This window comes from Dermochelys coriacea, chromosome 6 (genome assembly GCF_009764565.3).
Source record: "Dermochelys coriacea isolate rDerCor1 chromosome 6, rDerCor1.pri.v4, whole genome shotgun sequence".
In the NCBI taxonomy this organism is placed as follows: Eukaryota; Metazoa; Chordata; order Testudines; family Dermochelyidae; genus Dermochelys; species Dermochelys coriacea.
In genome coordinates, this window is record NC_050073.1 from 101,113,057 (window position 1) to 101,135,298 (window position 22,242).

Consider the following 22,242-nt stretch of genomic DNA (forward strand, 5'->3'; position numbering starts at 1 on the left):
TTTCGTGAGCTACAGCTCACTTCATCGGATGAAATGCATCCGATGAAGTGAGCTGTAGCTCATGAAAGCTTATGCTCTAATAAATTTGTTAGTCTCTAAGGTGCCACAAGTACTCCTTTTCTTCTTATTGAGGTAACAGATATTGGGAAGGGCACTCTGATGGAAAGGAAATATGATCATACCTCTTCCAGTGGCTCAAACTGATGAACAGGTTCTTAGTGCTGTAGAAAATAGGTTTTCCCCATTTACCCTGGACTGTTCAATCTACTGCTTCTGAAGAGGTCCTCTCTTTTGTTGTACTTTTGGGACTGAAAATTTCATGTTATCTATATTCCTTTCTAGAATATCTGACTAGGGTCAAGTTTTCCCTAGATTTTTCCGGTGACTGTGACTATCTTATCCATTGATTCCCAAAAAGCTTCCCACTGGAGTGTGTGGGAATTCCCAGAAGCTGATTTACCTGGACAAATATTCTCTACGATTGATGATACGTATGCCTACATGATACTATATTGTATCCCACTGCTCTGGATGAGAGCAACAGAATATCCCTAGATATGACTGAAGGCTGCTGATAAAGAATTTTTCCAGAAAGATGACTCAAAACTTCTCTTGTGAAGTACATAGAGGTTGTGGATGTCCACAGTCACCTTGCAACTCCTTCTGATTAAGGAGTTCACTCTCTCATCAATGGTGTCTTTTTGGTGGAAGAATCTCCCTCAGCTGGGATCACCATGCCCTTGATGGAGAAGACTGAGATACGTGTGTGCACCAAATCTATTTTTGGGACAGACACCAAGTTGGATCTGAGCTGGTGCATATGGTAGAATCTTTGGGTTGTTTTTTCAGTCTCTTGGCTCCGTTTTTAATCGAGGTTGCCATGGCCCTCCTGAGCAGTTATGAAATACACTGGTTGAAAGGATATACCCTGTACTACTAAATATCAATCCTCTGGAAGGAATTTCAGGGAATGAGGCCTTCTTCTGCTACCAGTGACTGACAGGTCTGGTTCTACATCCATGGAAGCAGGTTGAAGACCCACCCATAATGGATCTGTGGAACTTTCCATGATGAAGAATGCAGGTTATAACAAACCTGTTAAAGTGAAAGTTCAACTCTGCACTAGTTATCCTATTATATATTACGTTAAATAAATCTAATAGAATACTCCTGTAAAGTGATAAACATGTTTATGAAATAACATGACTTATACCAACACTGTGCCTTAATAAATCTCTATTTGAAAAAAGTGATCTCTACCAACCTACGGTTCAAACCGAAAGAATTTGATGTTCCATGCTCAAATGGTAAACCTTTAAATCAAAATTAAATATCTGAAATTAATAAAAAAGCAGCGAGTTCCGCCTCTGGAAATGTCCAAAAATCAAAATTATCAACAACAGTCTTTGAGTCACATGACTTCATTTCACAGACTTTAGAAAGAAATTCTTTACTTTCTATACTTTGACATATTGAACCGGATCCTGAAGTGTGTTTTTTTTTTTTTTTTTTTTTTTTAAAAACAAACTTCTTCTGACACTTGTGAGTTTCTTTGGGACAAGTTTTCCACTCAATTACATTAGTGAAACTTCACTGACTTCAACAGAATTGCACTGTTACACAGAGAATTTGGTCCATGATTTTCAAGACTCCATCAGGGATAGAAAGCTATCTTTGTGATGTACAGAAGAAAAACTGTCTGAATATTACAACGAGACAATTTTTTTTTCAAAAGGAAGAAAAAACTTCATCCAAAATTTCAGTTTATTTTTGTTTCTTTTAACCAGCTTTGAAAGCTATAATATAATAGTAATTATACATGGGATAAAATGCAACTAGCTAATTTTTTTTAAACAAAACAAAAACAAAAAAAGAGTGTTAGCTAGCATGCAAACCATTTTTCATTCCTCTGAACAGATTCACCTTGACAGCTAGTACTTACCCTCTTTTCTCTAAAAGGGAGACAGACATGCAGCTACAAGTCAGTACTATATATTTTGTAATGTAAAGACCATCCTGCTAAAAAGTTTGAAACACACCTTGTCATAAATATAAAGGGAAGGGTAAACACCTTTAAAATCCCTCCTGGCCAGAGGAAAAACCCTTTCACCTGTAAAGGGTTAAGAAGCTAGGGATAACCTTGCTGGCACCTGACCAAAATGAGCAATGAGGAGGCAAGATACTTTCAAAGCTGGAGGGGGGGGGGGGGGGGGGAGAAACAAAGGCTCTCTGTCTGTGTGATGCTTTTGCCGGGAATAGAAAAGGAATGGAGTCTTAGAACTTTTAAGTAATCTAGCTAGATATGCGTTAGATTCTGTTTTGTTTAAATGGCTGAGAAAATAAGCTGTGCTGAATGGAATGAATATTCCTGTTTTTGTGCCTTTTTGAAACTTAAGGTTTTGCTTAGAGGGATTCTCTATGTTTTGAATCTGATTATCCTGTAAGGTATTTACCATCCTGATTTTACAGAGGTGATTCTTTTACTTTTTTTTTTAAGAATTAAAATTCTTCTTTTAAGAACCTGATTGCTTTTTCATTGTTCTTAAGATCCAAGGGTTTGGGTCTGTGTTCACCTATGCAAATTGGTGAGGATTTTTATCAAGCCTTCCCCAGGAAAGAGGGTGTAGGGTTTGGGAGGATTTGAGGGGAAAGACGTTTCCAAGCGGGCTCTTTCCCTGTTATATATATCTGTTAGATGCTTGGTGGTGGCAGCAATAAAGTCCAAGGACAAAAGATAAAATAGTTTGTACCTTGGGGAAGTTTTAATCTAAGCTGGTAAAAATAAGCTTAGGGGGTTTTCATGCAGGTCCCCACATCTGTACCCTAGAGTTCAGAGTGGGGAAGAAACCTTGACACACCTTAAAATAAAACCTTCATTTGAAAAACACCCCTTTGTCAGACAAGTTAGAGACAAACTTAGAAAGCTTGTCTTATTTCCAGACTATAACAGAATATATTAAATCTTAGATGTGGACAGCAATGAATGATACTAACAGCTTTAGGGTAGCACTGCCTTCGTTTTGTAGATCCTGGTCTTCCTGGAACACTGGTTTCTTCTTCATCATGTAAATCAAGCTCCTCCTCATACTTAACCGTTTCTTTACCAACCGGCATCAAGTGGTCATCCAGTTCACCTAGTTTTATTAATGAGTACAGGTGAATAGTAGTATGAATAATCACATTTCAATTCTTCAAATATTATGGATTAGCTGTGTTCATTCAATGGAATAACTACCATATAACCTGCAAGATGAAATTGAGGGTATGTCTACACTGCAATTAAAAATCTGCAGCTGGCCCATGCCAGCTGACTCAGGCTCGCAGGGCTTGGGCTAAGGGCTGTTTAACTGGTGTAGATGTTAGGGTTCAGACTAGAGGCCATGCTGTAATACCCAGTGAGGTAGGAGGGTCCTAGAGCTTAGGCTGCAGTTCAAGCCTGAACATCTACACTTCCATTAAACAGCCCAAGCCCCATGAGTCCGAGCCAGCTGGCACAGGCCAGCCATGGGTGTCCAAATGTAGTGTAAACATACCCTTAGAGGCTACACAATATTTAAGTGACCTCACTAAATAGTAGTGAGAACATGCTAATCGTGATTCCATGCACACATTAACCTCTTACCAGTTAAAGCTGCTAATTTGTTCTGAGTAAAAATAATACTGATGGCAGAATTCTAAGATTTCCAAAGTACATTTAAAATAAAAATTTTAAATATTCTCCCTATGCTGAAGTTGTCACAGAAAAATCAACTTTCCACACCAATTAAAGGCAGCCTGGGATTGAATTACTTGATTGGACTAATTTGCACACAGTAATGTCTACCACCCAGGATTTCTTACTCCCTTTTCTTTGGATATGTACAGACTTTCTGTATTGGTTTAGAGCACCTCTAGCAATATTCTATGGGATGTTGGTTTAAAAAACACACTGTAATAAAGAAATGTACTTACGACATATTTACTAGCAGCACTACAGCTAAAGTCAGCATGAGATTTTCATTTTTTTGACTACGTTCTATGGCTCAGAGAAAATCTGCTTTGCCCTCTTTAGAAATGGAGATTACTGACTTTTAACTGGAAGTTCTTCGAGATGTGTGGTCCCTGACTGCATTCCACATGTGGGTACGCATGCACATCATGAGCCTGAGACCAAAAAAATATTGCAAATAGCGTTTATTGTTCCGTGCCTGCACCCTGGCTCCCCTTGTGCTCTGCACTGGGGATATAAGTGGAAGTGCAGACCAATGCCTCTCCAGTTCTTTCTCTACCACAAATCCAGTTGTAATTCAAAGCTGGGGCGGCGGGGAAGAACAGTATGTAGTGGAATACAGATAGGAACACATCTTGAAGAACTTCCAGTTACAGGTAATTAAATCTCCATTTCTTTTTTGTGCACTAGTCCCTATTGTATTCCACACGATTCCTGACAAATAGTATTCAAAGAGGAGGGGGATGAGAGGATGCAAGTAGTCTATATGCTTGCAACACTGCAGCTCCAAAGGCTATGTCAGTAGAAGAGGCTTGGGCCAATACATAATGCTTTTCAGAAGTGTTGCTGGAACTCCAGGTTGCCACCTTAAATGTCCAGTAGAGGGTCTTCTCTGAGAGAAGCTACTTAGGCTTTCTGTGCTCTCGTGGAATAGATGTGCTAACTGATTAAAAAAATCCATGCAAGGTATGGCTGCATTGCACTTAGACTGGCCCATGCCAGCTGACTAAGGCTCACAGGGTTGTTTGTGGAATAGACTCAGGCTGCAGCCTGAACTCTGAGACCCTCCCACCTCAGAGGGTTCTGCAGACAAGGCTTTAGTCCGAGCCTAGAAGTCTACACCGCAATTAAACAGCCCCTTACCTCGAGGCCCATGAGCCCAAGTCAGCTAGCATGTACCAGTCACATGTTTTTAATTGCAGTGTAGACATTCCATTACAGTCTCTGAGAAGATAAAGCAGAATAAGCATGAGGTCAAGCAAAAACAACGAACAGTCCGAGTGATTTCCTAAAAGGTTTCATTCTTTGCATGTAGAACACAGTGCTCATCTGAGCTCAAGACAAAGAAGTCTCCTGTCTTTGCTGAAGGCGTGAGGCTTTGGGAAGAATATTGGTAAGTGAATTGATTAGTTTATGTAGAATTTGGAAACTAATTTGGGATGAATTTCAGATGAGGGAGAAAGGATACTATATCTTTGTGAAATTTAGTATAGGGTGGGTCAGCCATAAGAGTCCCCAGCTCACTCACCCTGCTGGCCAACATAATGGCAACCAGGAAGGCAATCTTCCTTGATAGGTGGGAATTAAGCACATGGCCAATGGTTCTACAGATAGCCTGGTAAGTGTTGAAAGTACAAGACTGAGGTCCTGTTGTGGCACTGAATTCATTACTGGTGGATAGGTCCTGGTCAAACCCTTTAGGAATCTGGTTGATACCGAATGAGTAAAGATAGAATAGCTATCAATCAGAGGATGGCATGCACTGATGCTGCTAGGTGAGGCCACAGCAAGCTAATATAGAGACTCGATGTCTTAAAATAGCAGGAATACCTGCTGACTCTGATAATACTGAATCTATTGTGCCCAGATATAGAAGTTCCTCCCTGTGACTAGGTAACATCTTCTGGTAGAATCTTTCCTGCTATTATTCAGAATAATTCAACTGCCAAACATGAATGCTTTGGGTTTGAAAACTATCTAAATACCAAGCTGTGAGGTGAAGAGAATCTGGGTTGGGATGCCTGACCCTGCTGCTTTCTTGAGTTAGCAGGTCCTTCCTTATCCAGAAATGTTGGGATTATATAAATGGAAGGAATGCATTGCAGGCCCACCTGACTACTCTTAGTTCTAGGAGGTTGATATGCATACTGGCTTTCCGAGGTGTCCATCCACATGGGATCCCCAGCCCACAAGGGATGTGACTATGATTATTCTCATGTTGAGTCTGGGAGCTAAGAAAAGGACTCCAACATATACATGTCCCAGGTTCGTCCACCAGATGAGTAAAGCTCTGACCATGACAGCAATTGTCACTACAGAGTTCATGGTGTGCCTGACTGATGCATACACTGACAGGAGCCAGACTTGTAGATAATGGAGATGTAACCTGGTGAAAGGCATTACATAGGTATAATAGTCTACGTGGCCTAACACAGAAAGACAGAACCGGACCATTCAACATCTGAGTGTGACTTGGTTTATTAGACTGCTCATGGCATGGAATCTGTCCATGGGAAAGTAGGCCCTTGCTGTAGTCGAGTCCAGGGTCACCCCTATAGAGCTTTTGATCTGCATGGGAACCAGGACAGATTTTTTTATGCAGATTGCCAAGGATGCCAAAAACCAGTAATGATGAGGTTGCCATCAGAGCTCCTAGGCATTATCTACTTGTTCAAAGCCAGTCATCCAAGTAAAGGAAGATGGTATAGCTGTTTCATCTCATCTTCGCTCCCACCACTGGAAAGACCTTTGCAAAGACCCTGAGTGCTATTGCCAAATTGTGCAGGAGTTCCCTGTATTCACAGTGTTCCTGACCTACCAGAAAACTGAGGAACCTTCTGCGGGACAGGTGGACGATCACATGAAAGCAAACATCTTTTACGTGGAGAGCTGCAAACCATGTGTCTTTTTCCAAGGAAGGAGTTATTGATGCCAATGTAACCATGCAGAATTTTAATTTGTAAATAAAGGTATTTAGCTGATGTAGGTCAATAATCCCTCCAGCCTCCCTTTTTATTGGGAAATACGAAACAGTTGGAATAGAACCCTTTCCCATGATGCTGAAGTGGCACTCACTCTATAGTTTAGCTGGTGGCTGAGGTTGGGTAGCTGTCACAGATATGGATGAGACTGCATATCTTGATTTCTGAACCTTTTGTTGCTTGTTGCGCAGTTTTGTAGGGTCATCGGTGATAGAAAGGCTAAGGAAAGAGGTGTTGGTTTATATGGTCATTTATGGCGTTTCCTCTTCAGGCCCAGAGAATAAACGCCTAGCGGGCAGTGGGTTGACCTGCAGTTTTTTAACAAGTGCAAAGACTTGTCTGTTTTCTCATTAAAGAGACTAGTTTCATTACAAGGAAACTCCTCAGTGGTGTTCTGAATCTCTCTTGGGAACCCTGAAGAGTGGAGCCATGACTCCTGGCACATTACTATTGTGGTTGCCATAGATCTTGATGTGGTATCAGCTGCTTCCACTGCAGCTTACAGTGAGGTTTTGCCACAAGTCTACCTTCCTCAAAAAGGGCCTGGAATTGAGCTCTGTCCTCATTGAGGAGTTTTATCTTTGAACTCCAGTAACATTGCATAGTTCATAAAAGGGCCTGGTACTTAGAAATTTTCAACTGGAGACTGATGGATGCGAATACCTTCCTCCTCAGGTCAAGGCGTCAAGCTACCTTGTACGTATGGGTAGTTCCTGGGTGTTGCTTCCTGGATCTTTCCATGGCTGCTTGCGCTATTAGCGAGTTAGGGGTAGGGCCGGTGAACAAGAATTCTTCCCCTTAGGAGTAGGGATACAAGTTACTGGTGTACGCCATACCACTTTAGCTGGCCTCAATAATGGCCTCATTCACAGGGATGCTACCCAATTGGGTCCAGCGGGCTGTCACATGTTCAAGAGTTTGTGGTGCATATCTTGAACTTCCTCTAATGGAATTTGAAGCTCTGCTGCCAATGTCTCCAATAGTGCTTGGTATTGCCTAGGGTCACTGGGTGAGAGCAAAGACAGGGTAACTACCTCATCAGGTGAGGAAGATGATATGCCTGTTGGCACTGCTAGTACCAGAGGATCCAGTTCATCATCTTCCTCTTCCATATACTTCTGCAGAGCTGGATGCTGTTGTCTAGTAGGAGAAGGATGGTGAGACTCTGGTTGAGTGCATGGATTTGGTATGTCATGCATAAGAGTCCCATGGATGCCAAGGGGCCAGTATGAAGGGTTGAAGGCTGGTTGGGATGGACCTCAGGACAGTGGGTACCAGTGCTCTCTTGGAGGGGAACCATGTTTGTGCAGAGGACAGGTCCAAGACATTCTCAAAGTCCTGTCTGGGATAACCTCCATAGGTTGAGGAGATGGTTTGCCTTGGGCATCTCATTTAGTCTATGGCAAGGGCAGATCCAGTTCCATCAGCAGTACTGTCAGTACCAGTGGAAGAAAAGACTGGCTTATGGATGGAATAGGGGAGTGACTCCTCCTTCTTGAAGTGGCGTCCCCTTCTGGGGTCAATATAGTCCTCAGAAGGACCAGGCTATAAAGTAGAGGAAATTGCGAATCCCGGAGGATGAAGACATCCTCTGGTGTAATATATGTCTCAGTCCATTCTGGAGTACAAAACAGTCCTGGTTGTCAGTTCTGCTGGATCCGATGCCATGACAGACTTAGTTGTTGGTGGGTGCTTTCAGAACCGGGTTGGTACAGCTGGGGAGAGGATCCCATCTGGTGCTCATCAGTACTGGCAGCTGATGGTACTTCAACTCTTTAAGGTTGTGTTCAGCACCGATGTTGGTACCGGTATCATGGAAGCTTTTATTTTGTATGCTTTCCCTTTGTGGTCAAAAGGCTTTGGCAGACTGACAAGCAAAGACTCACCTGATTTGGAAGGACACTGGGAGGGATCCCTTCTCTGAGAAGGCTACTTAGACTGGGGATGGTCTGTTCTTATGCTTGAAAGAGTTCCCCTCACTCTTATGAGAGGCCCAAGGCAACAGGTCTTTAGATTTAACTGATCCAGCCTCTGCTCCAGAGCTCATACTCGGCGAAGAACTGCTCAAAGGCTCCAGCCAATGTACTAAGGTGTCTCCCTAGCCTGGATTTGACAGGGCTTTCTCCATGAGATACTTCCTCAGTCAGACCTCTCATCTATCTTTGGTCTGGGGTGGGAAGAAGCAACAAATATTGCACTTGGAGGAGACATGAACTTCCCCAAGGCAGTAAAGACAGCATGGGTGGTCATCAGTGTTCCCTCTAATTTTTCCTTACATATCACCTCCATGTTGGTGCACATAGAATTCATGTGGCAGGGGTGGGACTGAGGGGTTTGGAATGTGGGAAGGGATTCAGGGTGGGGCAGAGGGTTGGGGTGCGGGGGGAGGACTCTGGCTGTGGATGAGGGATTTGGGGTGCAGAAGGGGGCTGGGACAGGGGGGTTGGGTGCAGGGAGGGTGAGGGCTCTAGGATGGGGCCCAGGGATGAGGTTTTGGGGTGCAGGTTGCCCTGGGGCTACAGCACGGAGAGAACTCCTCCCCCCGCACCCCCCCAGCTCTCTCTGGGAGGTTGGACATATGACCAGGGAAGAGTATAAAAATATTGCTCGGGCATGTAGGAAAGATATCAGGAGGGCCAAATCGCACCTGGAGCTGCAGCTAGCAAGAGATGTCAAGAGTAACAAGAAGGGTTTCTTCAGGTATGTTGGCAACAAGAAGAAAGCCAAGGAAAGTGTGGGCCCCTTACTGAATGAGGGAGGCAAGCTAGTGACAGAGGATGTGGAAAAAGCTAATGTACTCAATGCTTTTTTTGCTTCTGTTTTCACTAACAAGGTCAGCTCCCAGACTGCTGTGCTGGGCAACACAAAATGGGGAAGAGATGGCCAGCCCTCTGTAGAGATAGAGGTGGTTAGGGACTATTTAGAAAAGCTGGACGTGCACAAGTCCATGGGGCCGGACGAATTGCATCCGAGAGTGCTGAGGGAATTGGCGGCTGTGATTGCAGAGCCCTTGGCCATTATCTTTGAAAACTCGTGGCGAACGGGGGAAGTCCCGGATGACTGGAAAAAGGCTAATGTAGTGCCCATCTTTAAAAAAGGGAAGAAGGAGGATCCTGGGAACTACAGGCCGGTCAGCCTCACCTCAGTCCCTGGAAAAATCATGGAGCAGGTCCTCAAAGAATCAATCCTGAAGCACTTAGAGGAGAGGAAAGTGATCAGGAACAGTCAGCATGGATTCACCAAGGGAAGGTCATGCCTGACTAATCTAATCGCCTTTTATGATGAGATTACTGGTTCTGTGGATGAAGGGAAAGCAGTGGATGTATTGTTTCTTGACTTTAGCAAAGCTTTTGACACGGTCTCCCACAGCATTCTTGTCAGCAAGTTAAGGAAGTATGGGCTGGATGAATGCACTATAAGGTGGGTAGAAAGCTGGCTAGATTGTCGGGCTCAACGGGTAGTGATCAATGGCTCCATGTCTAGTTGGCAGCCGGTGTCAAGTGGAGTGCCCCAGGGGTCGGTCCTGGGGCCCGTTTTGTTCAATATCTTCATAAATGATCTGGAGGATGGTGTGGATTGCACTCTCAGCAAATTTGCGGATGATACTAAACTGGGAGGAGTGGTAGATACGCTGGAGGGGAGGGATAGGATACAGAAGGACCTAGACAAATTGGAGGATTGGGCCAAAAGAAATCTAATGAGGTTCAATAAGGATAAGTGCAGGGTCCTGCACTTAGGATGGAAGAATCCAATGCACCGCTACAGACTAGGGACCGAATGGCTCGGCAGCAGTTCTGCGGAAAAGGACCTAGGGGTGACAGTGGACGAGAAGCTGGATATGAGTCAGCAGTGTGCCCTTGTTGCCAAGAAGGCCAATGGCATTTTGGGATGTATAAGTAGGGGCATAGCGAGCAGATCGAGGGACGTGATCGTTCCCCTCTATTCGACACTGGTGAGGCCTCATCTGGAGTACTGTGTCCAGTTTTGGGCCCCACACTACAGGAAGGATGTGGATAAATTGGAAAGAGTACAACGAAGGGCAACGAAAATGATTAGGGGTCTAGAGCACATGACTTATGAGGAGAGGCTGAGGGAGCTGGGATTGTTTAGTCTGCAGAAGAGAAGAATGAGGGGGGATTTGATAGCTGCTTTCAACTACCTGAAAGGGGGTTTCAAAGAGGATGGCTCTAGACTGTTCTCAATGGTAGCAGATGACAGAACGAGGAGTAATGGTCTCAAGTTGCAATGGGGGAGGTTTAGATTGGATATTAGGAAAAACTTTTTCACTAAGAGGGTGGTGAAACACTGGAATGCGTTACCTAGGGAGGTGGTAGAATCTCCTTCCTTAGAGGTTTTTAAGGTCAGGCTTGACAAAGCCCTGGCTGGGATGATTTAACTGGGACTTGGTCCTGCTTTGAGCAGGGGGTTGGACTAGATGACCTTCTGGGGTCCCTTCCAACCCTGATATTCTATGATTCTATGATTCTCTCCCCCCACAGCAGCACCTGGGCTGAGGTGGAAGAGGCACCTTTCCCCGCCGTAGCCCTGCACAGTGCTTAATAAGCTGCTGTGTGGCCACGCAGCCAAGAGGGAACTTAGGTGGTCATCACTGACCAAGAAAGAGCAAGGGCAGGATAGAGAGTTTTTGAATCCCGAAATTCTGGCATAGTCCTACTCCCAAAACGGGAGACAGAGAGGGTTCCCCACCAGATGAGGAACTAAGCTACACTACCAATACAGAAAACTATAAAACCACTTAAAGTATATACAATTATATTTACAAGATGAAGACAAACTCGATGTGAGGATAGCTCCAGACACTGGAGGATTCCGACTGAGGCCATGTGGTGGTACGAAGGAACTGGAGGAGTCAGTCCACACCTCCCCTTATATCCTTGGTGCAGAGCCCAAAAGGAACCTGGGCTCAGAGGTAGGCCAATGGACACTATTTGCAAGATCTTTCTGGATTCAGGTGTACGGTGCTAATGCACACTCACATATGGAACACACATAGGGACCAGCACTTGAAGAATTTAAAGTTTTGATAAATATTTTGTAGTTAACTAGAGAAGCTGCTCTTAAAGCACTGAATTTTGGATTATACATAACAAAAGCTGTTATAATGAACTTTTAGAAAAATCATATTCTATGGTTCTCATGGCTGAGAAATATAGTTCTCAAATTACACCAGAACTCTGAAATGTGATTTGCTAGCTGACACTGAAATTTTTTCCTATATAAAAATCACATTCCATGTTAAAAGTTATGTTACCACAACTGATATTGAATTTACCATTTTAAAAACCACAGAAATTCAGTGGTAAGATTCCCTTGACAACCTTAACTCTACACCTCTACATGGATGCATGTTAAATTATTTCATTATATGATCACATCACAGAACATTGTGCAATGGGGGTTAAACCATGAACTCCACTACCATATTACAGATGACAGAAGTCTTTACCTACAATTTTCCAAATGCCTCAATATAAAGATTTTTTCCCCTTAACCAAAGAGATCCTTGTTTTCAAAGACACTTACCAATTTTGTGAAGTTTTTCACAGCAAATAAGAGCTACCACTCTCTCAGCCAGTCTTGCACAACTCATTGGAGGACCCTACAAAATATTTCACAAAATATCTTAAATCTATCTTTAACAGTACATAGTTTACCAATATATTTACATGGTGAGAACTTATTATAATGGTTTCATAAACTCAGAAAGAACAGACATTAAAACTCATCACAAAGGAGTTACTGTTTTAAAGAACAGTATCAACTCTTCTACTGCCTATGCAAAGTGCAGAAATAAATAAATAAATAAAACTGGAGCACATCCCACAACTCAAATAAGCAAATGTGTATGAACATGAAGCTGAGGGAAAAGCGGCAAAAGTCTTTCGGGTGTACAATGAAAGGAAGTTGCTGAGAAAACAGACTACAAACAAAAGAAGTAGCAGTGTGTGTTACAGCAAAAGAAAAGAGCATATATACTGGCTACAAATTAAGGCCAATGGAAAATTAATTCACGCATATATACATACATACATAATTCACTTATTTCCATCCCCATACCAAGTACTTACAACAATAGAGGCTCGAAGAGGTGAGTTGATTGGCAGGTAGAGAGTTGAATAAAATGTAGTATCAGGTAGTTCTCGGGTTTTACACTTAGGAGCCAGATGAGTAAATGGATCGCTTGGTAATCTTGCGCAGTACCTAATTTGACAATAGGTTTTAAAAAGCCTATCTTTCTAAATCCAAAAGCAAGATCCTATTTACAGCTTACAGGGACTCTCAAATTACTACTGCAGGAAGTATGCAAGATTTTAGTCCTATCTCTTGAATTTCCCAAAATTAATATTTAGTAAAGTAGAATGATTTAATGTCGTCATCCAATACCCTTTTTAAAATAATACAGCAGATCATAAACACCAGAAATGTGAGTGAGAGGATTTTATGTGGCCCCTTCAACTATGGCACTTTAAATTTAGCACTGTCAAAAGCAGCTACATCTCTACCCATTTGATGGCTGACTGGTGGACTTTATTAAATGTGTTGGTGGTCTCTATTTTATAAAGGTTTTTATACAGCCCATATCACCATAGTATCTCAGTACATTCCAGCAATGCATTAAGCAATGGGAGTACACATCAGTCATGTTATGTTCATATCCATGGGTAGTTCTTAGTAGAAAGGGAATCCACATCGCTAACACCAATCATCAGAACTGGTATCCTTGTTGGCAGTCTCAGACAAGGACTGAATGGATCTGACAACAGGCCTGCCCTCTCTAACTCAAGGGTGATCTCATTCAGAATAGAGTTGAAGCATGTTGGTAGAGTGTTATGGGGAAGTTTTCAGTGCCATGCCTTACGCTGCCCTGTTGTGTGAGTCAATGGAGAACTTCAGTATCTGAAGATGTCAAAGTGAAAGGAAAAAAAGTGAATTTGCCTCATACCTATTGATGTGTCCAATCGCAGTGTTAATTGTAACTCTTGGACTGCTATCATCTGGCCTCAACACATAGGGTGGAAAGATATCATCATCATCCACGATGGGTTCAGTTTCAGTTTCACTGGTATCAACGGACTTTGAGCATTTGTTTCTGAGGATCTTAACATTTTAAGAACAGAATGTGAGAAACAGGATTTTTTTTTTTTTTTTTACTACTATGCTAACCAAGAAGTATGTTCCTTTGGATACATACCTTCTCAATTGCTTTGTAGGTTTTAAGATCTTCTTCAAAACTTTTGATTTTGTCTGTGTCTGCTAACATGATGTAATTTGAGATTGGTGCCCTGGCTCTTCCTTTGGACTGCACATAGGAACGGTATTCTGTGGGCAAATCAAAACGAACCACCAAATTGCATTTTGGTATGTCAACACCCTCTTCAACAATACTAGTAGCAATAAGTAAGTTGGTCTCATGTGCTCGAAATTTTCTAAGTACCTATAAAAGTAATCAAGAAAGAAATGTCTAAGAAATCATTTCTGTACATAACTGTTTGAATTACTTTTAATGAATTTTGTAATGTTATGTAAAAAAACAAAACAAAAAAAAGGATGGAAGTGGAATTCTAAAAACATTTTTAAAAAGAATCAGAAGGATTACAGTGTTCAACCAAATTAAACAACAATAAAAAAATAATATTTTCAGAGACTCTTAGAGCAACAACATTTAATCAGAAAGACAATATGGCTTCCTAGGAATTAAATCTTAAATATCAAATTATGAGGGAATTAAAAAAATGTCAGAACCTCAAATCATGGGCGTGGGGAAAACCTGCTTATTTGCAATATTACATATATTTTGGCTATGCTCCAGCAATGTTGTGTTCAGAAAAGCATTTCTGGAATCAATAATTTGGGAATAACCAATCAGCATTTCTGATGTTGAAGCATCACTTTTGGAAATGACAATTTCCACAATTGATGTTTCTGCTAATGACAATTTAAATTCACTAGGATCAAGGAACAATTATGGTCAACCTGCTAAAAGAAAAGTCACAACAGTTATATAAAAACAAACTGAAATAAGAAATCCAGACAAAAATACCTGCAAAAAGAACAATGTCAAACTATACTGTAAAATCCAGAAAAGGAATAAAAAGGAAGTAAAAATTAGATTCACTTAAAAGGAAAAAAGCCATCAGAATTTATAGCTCATTATACTATGTGTGGAAGAAACAGCCTCCCTCCCCCACAAAATAAACTACAGTAAACTATTTTTTGCAGTTCATGTGGCTTTAGGCTACTTTTTAAAATCAAGTTTCAGAGTAGCAGCTGTTAGCCTGTATTCGCAAAAAGAAAAGGAGTACTTGTGGCACCTTCTCTAAGGTGCCACAAGTACTCCTTTTCTTTTTTAAATCAAGTTTTTTACTGAACAATTGCCAACAGTATTTACTAATTTGAAGTGTCAATGTAGGTAAGATCATAAGAACGGCCATACTGGGTCAGACCAAAGGTCCATCTAGCCCAGTATCCTGTCTCCCAACAGTTGCCAATCCCAGGTGCTTCAGAGGAAACTAACACAATAGGTAATCAAGTGATCCATCCCATTGCCCATTCCCAGCTTCTGGCAATGTTGGGCATACTAATTTTCAAAAGAGATTCAGTTTCGAAATAGGATTAACAAAGATTAACTTTTCAACTGTTTTAAAATTGAAAGTATTTTAAATGATAGATATGAGGGTTCTTTCTAAATATTTTCCCTTCAGCTAAAGCACTAATACACTCCCTAATTTTGGTCCTCTTTGACTTCTGTTTTAGGAGCTTATTAAAATAACCATTGGCTTTTTTAATGAATTGGTTGCTAAATCATTAATGGACTCTACTTAATATCTCTGTTACACCACATCACCATTTAACAGCCTTAAAAAAATTAGAGCAATGTTATAAAGTCTTTCATTTGTGAATGCTCCCGCACTTCCTATCATGCATACAGGCCAAACAAACATTCCACACAACATTTATTGTTAAAAGGATCCTGGACAATAATACGTTATAACGAACCTTGTAACGCAAAATTAATCAGTCACCCAGCCCAATTAATCAAATACAGATTTCAGAGTGCCAGGACATTCCATTTTCATAGATTTTATCATCAAGTTGGAAGCTATATTTGTATTTTTAAAAGTGTTAAATTTTATTTCTTTGAATTTAGTAAGCTACTGGTATCAAAGTACGTCAAGCTGTAACAGGTAGGTGATTCAAATATTTGTAATAAGGCAATTACGGGGGTTCAGGTTATAAATATGGCTTTTATCAAGTTCAAAATACAAAACGCAGTTAAAACTTTTTTTTTTTTTTAAATGTCCCAATGTGAAATTCAAGACCATGGATTTTTATTCGACACTAGACTGAATGTAAATCTGAGCTTTTAATGATCAGCAATTTACTGTTATTACAAAAGAGCTTAATATTCTACACTGCAGTCAGGAAATTCCAAAACACTTTATTTTCTGTGAAACAGTAATGTAGCACTGTTAACCCATTAGAGGAGAATTAAGTGGTTGATGTGACAGGACAAGAAACTAGTTATACAGACCATTTTAAATTCTATCCGATTATAAAACTTGACCACCCAATTTTTCTAAACACGTTTTTTGTAAAAACATTTGCACCACAAACAAGTGTGCAGATCTGTCAAGTCAGAATACTTCCTGAGATTCCAGGAGTTACTGAACACAGATTTTGCCTGCAAATGAAATGATTCTGAACATAGTAGTATCGTAGAATTCTTTTCACTTAAGTTACCTCTTCTTGTTTTCTGAATTCCACTTCCATCTGTTTGTTACGAGGCTGATTCTTTCCAATGCCATGTCCAGTTATAAAATTGCTACTGATGTAAGCCAGTTCTGGATCCTGTTTTCCAGCTTCCTTTATCAACCTAAGAATATTACACACATTTTGGAGTCGGGCATAACTGAGAAAATGAAAGTTAATCTTTTGTTTGTAAGATCTATATTAAAAATTGAAATTTGGTAATCGGGTATTTTGCCAACGTATATACAGATGGCTTTAGTATGTTTTTTTCTGAAACTGAAAGTTTCATCTGTAAGGATAATCAAAGATGGACTGCATACGTACGCACATGCTTTGGGTCCAGTATGGAAAAATCTATACTTGAAGGCCAAGATTTTCAGAAGGGACCAGTGATTTTGGGATTCTGCAGTTTCTGGGTGCCCAAACTGAGACACCTTTAAAGGGACTTACTTTTCAGGAAGTGCCAAGTATCCCCAACGGAACAAAAAGGCCCCTCTTAGAGTATGTCTACATAGGGGTAAAAGACATGCAACACAGCTGCAGCTCGCCCGTGTCATCTGACTTGAGCTAGGGCTGTGGGTCTAAAAATCACAGTGTAGACATTCAAGGCTCCTGCAGGTTTTTTTAACCTGTGTAGACATATCCCAAAGGGTCTCATGTTGGACACCCTAGAACTCAGGGTCCCACGTCACTAGTCATTTGGTCAAAAATCTACAAAAGGACAGAACCTAAGAAACCAGCACCAAGTGTTCACATCTCTTCTAAATGTTACAAACCTTTGTACTCAAACGTTTGACACCTTTATCTGTTGTGGCGTTGTCAACTACACTGAATGTGTATTCTGTATAGGTGTACATATGCAATCATTTATAAACAGAAAAGCAAACTGAAGAGTATATATATGTGTATATCACGCACATGTACACACAAATAAAAACATCTTGAACATGAAATGTAAGGTCCCGTATCCTGCAACTATCTTCGTGTGGGTGGATCCCATGCAGCAAGGAGCTACCTGTACGATCAAGGCTTAGCTCTAAATTAACAAAGCTTTCGAAAGGACACTGACTTCACAATCACAGCACAAAACAGTTCAAGACCCTCTTGATTCTTTGAAGGTTAAATAAGGTAGTATTAAAAGGTGATATATACAGAAATTGTTTTACTGTTATGGATAATTCTGTTGGAATGTAAGATTATTAGGTTAATGTTAAGGATAAATATCTGCGTAATTTAAATTATAATTTCTGTTCATATATGCTAATGACAAAAAGTTTTAAGACTTTGCTGTAATGTTTTGAGAAATTAGAGTATAGATATGTTTAGCACTCTGATTAAAAATATAGACATGCATCTTTCTTATTTAACCTAAATATGTTTGCAATTAGTTGGTGAAAATAATAATAAATTCCTCAATAATACTGAGCATGGATTATATGATTATACATGTTTATTCATCCTTTTGCATTCATTTTTAAATAGGTCTCTTCTTTTGTACTTCCCCTTCTTCTTATAGGCTTAATAAGCTAAAAGTTTGTCTGTACAACACTGATTTCATGAGTAAGTTAAGCAACTAGCCATCTGTCTGTATAAATACACGTGTGTGTATAATCACAGTAATTGCTTTTGAAATGCAATGCCCCTGCAATGGGAGTCCTCTGCAGTGGGGGATGAATCTGGAATCTCTGGGTCTTAAAATGTGTCTTTACTACCTATGTTAAAAGACCCAGAGTCTGTTAGTCAAAGGCTGTATGAACATGTCAATCCCACCCTGGTCCAACCATTAGAAAGGGATATTGCAGAAAATTGGGAGGGCAGTTATGTACCTGATTTTTATTTTTATTTTTATTTTTTTGGGAAGTCAGACCCTGAAAATCTTTATCTTTGTTTCTTCTTCTAGATGACATTCCTATTCTAAAGCTCTGTTATCCCATCAAAGATGATCGAAAGTAAGAAATCTCAAATTTGGATTTCTACTTAAAGATTCCATTAGGTCTTAATGCACTTCATTTGTAGAGAAATATATAATTAATGACATAGAGATATAATATTTCATAGTGCATAACTTCATAGGCAATTACTTACAGGAAAATGTATTAAGATCTTTTCTTCTATTTTTAACCATAAACTAGAAATATACTGTGACAGAATGTATCCATGTATTCACAACCTACACAGTATTGTAATTATCTTTGTACAAATATGCCTTGTAAGGTATCATTTGAAAACCACAGAGTATCCTCCTGATAAAATGCATGTGATAACACTGTATGTGAAATTATAAGATTCTACTATATGCTGTTAACTCCATGTGTTCCAAACTGAAGTTGGCAAACAGCTCTATCTCAAACAAAGGAATGTGTGATCTGCTTAATTTGCATTTAAGCAGTAAACAGAGTCATCAAGCAGGAAGGGAAACAAAGGAAGCTCAAACTGGTGAGGAACAAGCGGCAGGAATCATCCTTCCCCATAGACTTTTGGTTCCCTGGTACCCAGTTGGAAAAGTTTTTCAAAAGGGGGGAGGGGACTGAAACTATAAAAAGGAAGGATAAACACCCCAAGGCACCTCCCTCTCTCTCCCTATCCATCGCATTGACAGTACCCGAAGCAACAAATAAATCATTCACTGGATTCTGGGAAAAGGGGTCCTGACCTGATCCTAAGAAGGATGTGGAGAGAAAGCTCTGCTTTGAATGCAACTGTGTTAAGTTAAACACTCCAGTAGCATTTTATCTTTGTTTTTCTTGCAACCATTTCAGACTTTTATGCCTCATTACTTGTACTCACTTAAAATCTCTCCCTTTTTAGTTAATAAACTTGTTTTATTATTTTATCTAAGCAAGTGTGTTTAAATTGGAAAAATCCAGTTGGGATGGCAATTGCATGCATATTATTTCTATTAAAGTAATAATGGACTTTACATAAAACTTGTATTATTCAGGAGAGGGTTGGGCAGTAATGGGCATACATTTCTGGGGGGAAATTAAGACTGAGGATGTGTTGGGGGCACCCTGCAGTATAACCAAGGCTGGGGAGAGCCAGAGTGTAACCCACGTGTGGCTGGCAGGCTGTAGTTACACACACACAGGGTGTGGCTTGCATGCTGGAAGGCTGTTTGTGAGTGGCACAGGTGGGAGCCCCTTCAGCAAGGCACTGTAAGGCACCCAACGTTGCAAGGCGGGGTGACAGAACTTTTAGTTAATCTGGATTGTACCCAGGAATGTCACACATATACTGTGTTTTTTTTTTTTTTAATATGGACAAACAAAAACAGTAAAAAGTAAAACAAAAACCTTCTTAAATAGAATTTTCCCCCCATGTTTCCCTGAGGTATACAACTGAAATACAAGTTAAAAAATACCTATGGCAATGAACAAATGCTTTTAACACACATCTTATAATTTATGACAACTGATTTTGTTGTGCATTTGTAACTAGTGGGTGAAAATGATATGTGATCATTACTATACACAGATTAGGCAAATTTTTGGTTTGACCAGTAAAATTTACAATTTAGGCAATAATACTGGTTTCTGAAGAAAGGGATTAGTAGTTAAGTATCATTTCATATTAAATTCTTACCTGTTTCTGCCACAGGGTATGTGTACACTGCAGTTAGACTCCCAAGGCTGCTCTGTGCTGGCTGACTCAGGCTCGGAGGCATGGGGCTAACGGGTTGATTAATTGCGGTATAGACATTCAGGCTCAGGCTGCAGCCTGAGCTCTGGGACTCTCCCACCAGCCCGAGCGTGTACACCACAATTAAACATGGCCCAAGTCAGCTGGCACAAGGCAACCGAGGATTTTTAATTGCAGTGTAGACATATCCATGCACCCCTTTTTACCACCAGTATCAGACTCCATTACATAATTCCAGGTGCTGTAGACCAAAGTGTAATTATTATTATAACAGCAGCAAAACAAGTCAACAGTGCCTATATATTGCTCTGGCCCCACGTCATGATGTGCAGGGCTTGGTTATTGACTTCTGGGTGGAATTTAAGGTGTTGGCTATGACTTATAAAGCCCTAAATGTTTTGGGATCTTCAGATTTGGGAAGACTGCCTTTCTCTGTGTGCCCTATTGCTGCAACTGCAATCAGCGGATGCCTTTGAGCTGAATCCCTCTCAACTGAAAGGACAAGGAACTGGCAGTAGTGAGGGGTCTTCAGCCTTTGATCTGAAACACCTTGGATCTGCTGACCTTCCAAGTAACCTGTAAACCCAATCTATTCACAAATGTTTTTGGAACAGCAGGACAATGGAACAGACTGCCTAGGGAGGTTGTGGAAGCTCTTTCACTGGAGGTTTTCAAAAGGAGGCTGGATAGTCATCTGTCTTGGATGGTTTAGAAACAACAAATTCTGCATCTTGGCAGGGGGTTAGACTAGATGACCCTTATGGTACCTTTTAACCACATGATTCTACACAGAGGAAAGTTTGATGAAGGTTAAGTTTGGAACTTGCGTGAGCGTGGGGAGACTCTTTTGGGGAATGTTTGTTCAGTGGTTGACTTTTGGAGTGAGAGTTAGATGCTCAATACTCATTTTATACTTTGGTCACCATAACTCATGTGGAGGTTGTCTGGAGTCTTAAGATAAGTGCCTTTTTGTTAATTCTTTATAAATCTAAATAAATAAAATGTACTGTAAGCTTGAAGTGTTGTGGCAGCCAGGGTGTAGTTTGATTTATGTATCATGTAAAGTATGCAGGTATGTACAGTTCAATGGAAAAAGTACAATAGCATTTGAATCAAATCTATAATTTAATAGTCTATATGAACTGTGACTTCAGAATTCTTTATTCCCTGAAGTATAATGTAATATTTATTTCAGGTTGCCAGGCATATTTATCAGATTTCATTAAATGTAAAGACCTTTTAAAAAGTTATTAAAAACATGTATTCATTTCACTGGAAGACTTGACTTGTATCACATAATACACTTCCATGAACACATCCATTTATGGGTGCAAAAAGGTAAAGAAAAAGGATAAAATACACTTAAAGTGTACATGTTGGGAAATGCACAGTTCAAAGGATGTGTCAAGTGATCAAATAATTAACGTGTACATTCAATTAAAACACACTTCATAAATGTTCTGATCCAAAATTTGGAAAATCAATGGAAGTCTTTCCATTGACTTTAGTGGATTTTGGATCAGGCCCAAATTCCAAATAAATATTAAGTACTGGCAGGTACAGAACATTATGTTTCTTTCCAAAATAAATAAAATTATTTAGCTATGCAGTTTTTTTAAAAAAAAGTATAGGAAGCATTTACTGAAAACTCCACTGAACAAAAATCAGTAAGCTCTTGTAACTGCTGCAGGCTTTTCAATAAAATGTGGGCCAAATCTTCAAACAGACATGGCTTAATTCATGACTCTTCAGTATTCATATATGCATTCATGGCAAATATTTTAATTTGTGTGTCTATGGATGCAAACAGGTAATTAGATATGAAAACATTTTATGAGTGCAACAAAGTTTTACCAAATCTCGACTTCAGCCAATGTGTCTTACAGTTGGGAAAAATTATGGAGGTGCCTAGTAGTGCCTCCACAGTTGTGTTCCAAAATGGGCTTAACAATCAGCATAAAATCCTGTTTCTCTCTAAATGGAGGAGACCAGTTGGTGTGAAGTTTCAAACATGGTTAGTTTTTATGTACTCTGAATTTTCTATGGAATTTATGTAAAAAAAAAAAATTATGAAGAGAAACTAAACAGGAAGTCTTTAAATTTGGGCTCCGTCTGAAACTTTTACTTGTTAACTGATACCTA

The 22,242-nt window shown here is 40.2% G+C and overlaps 1 protein-coding gene across 16 annotated transcripts in view; it reads right to left on the reverse strand.

Annotated features, from left to right (window-relative positions):
• The window catches only part of DICER1 (dicer 1, ribonuclease III), a 119,141-nt gene that overhangs the window by 24,324 nt on the left and 72,575 nt on the right, over positions 1-22,242 (reverse strand). For 14 of the 16 annotated variants that reach the window (XR_006281896.1, XM_038405511.2, XM_043515987.1 and 11 more), the window contains 6 exons: positions 16,453-16,585; positions 13,904-14,146; positions 13,655-13,809; positions 12,780-12,912; positions 12,235-12,310; positions 2,995-3,134 (listed from right to left, as the gene is read on the reverse strand). Coding sequence is in view for 14 of the 16 variants with exons in the window: in XM_038405511.2 (XP_038261439.1) it covers positions 2,995-3,134; positions 12,235-12,310; positions 12,780-12,912; positions 13,655-13,809; positions 13,904-14,146; positions 16,453-16,585 (880 nt within the window). In the remaining 2 variants the exon portion in view is untranslated. Of the gene's footprint in view, positions 1-2,994; positions 3,135-12,234; positions 12,311-12,779; positions 12,913-13,654; positions 13,810-13,903; positions 14,147-16,452; positions 16,586-19,693; positions 21,895-22,242 lie in introns of those variants that run through there. The other 2 variants (XR_006281897.1, XM_043515988.1) reach the window with 1 other exon arrangement.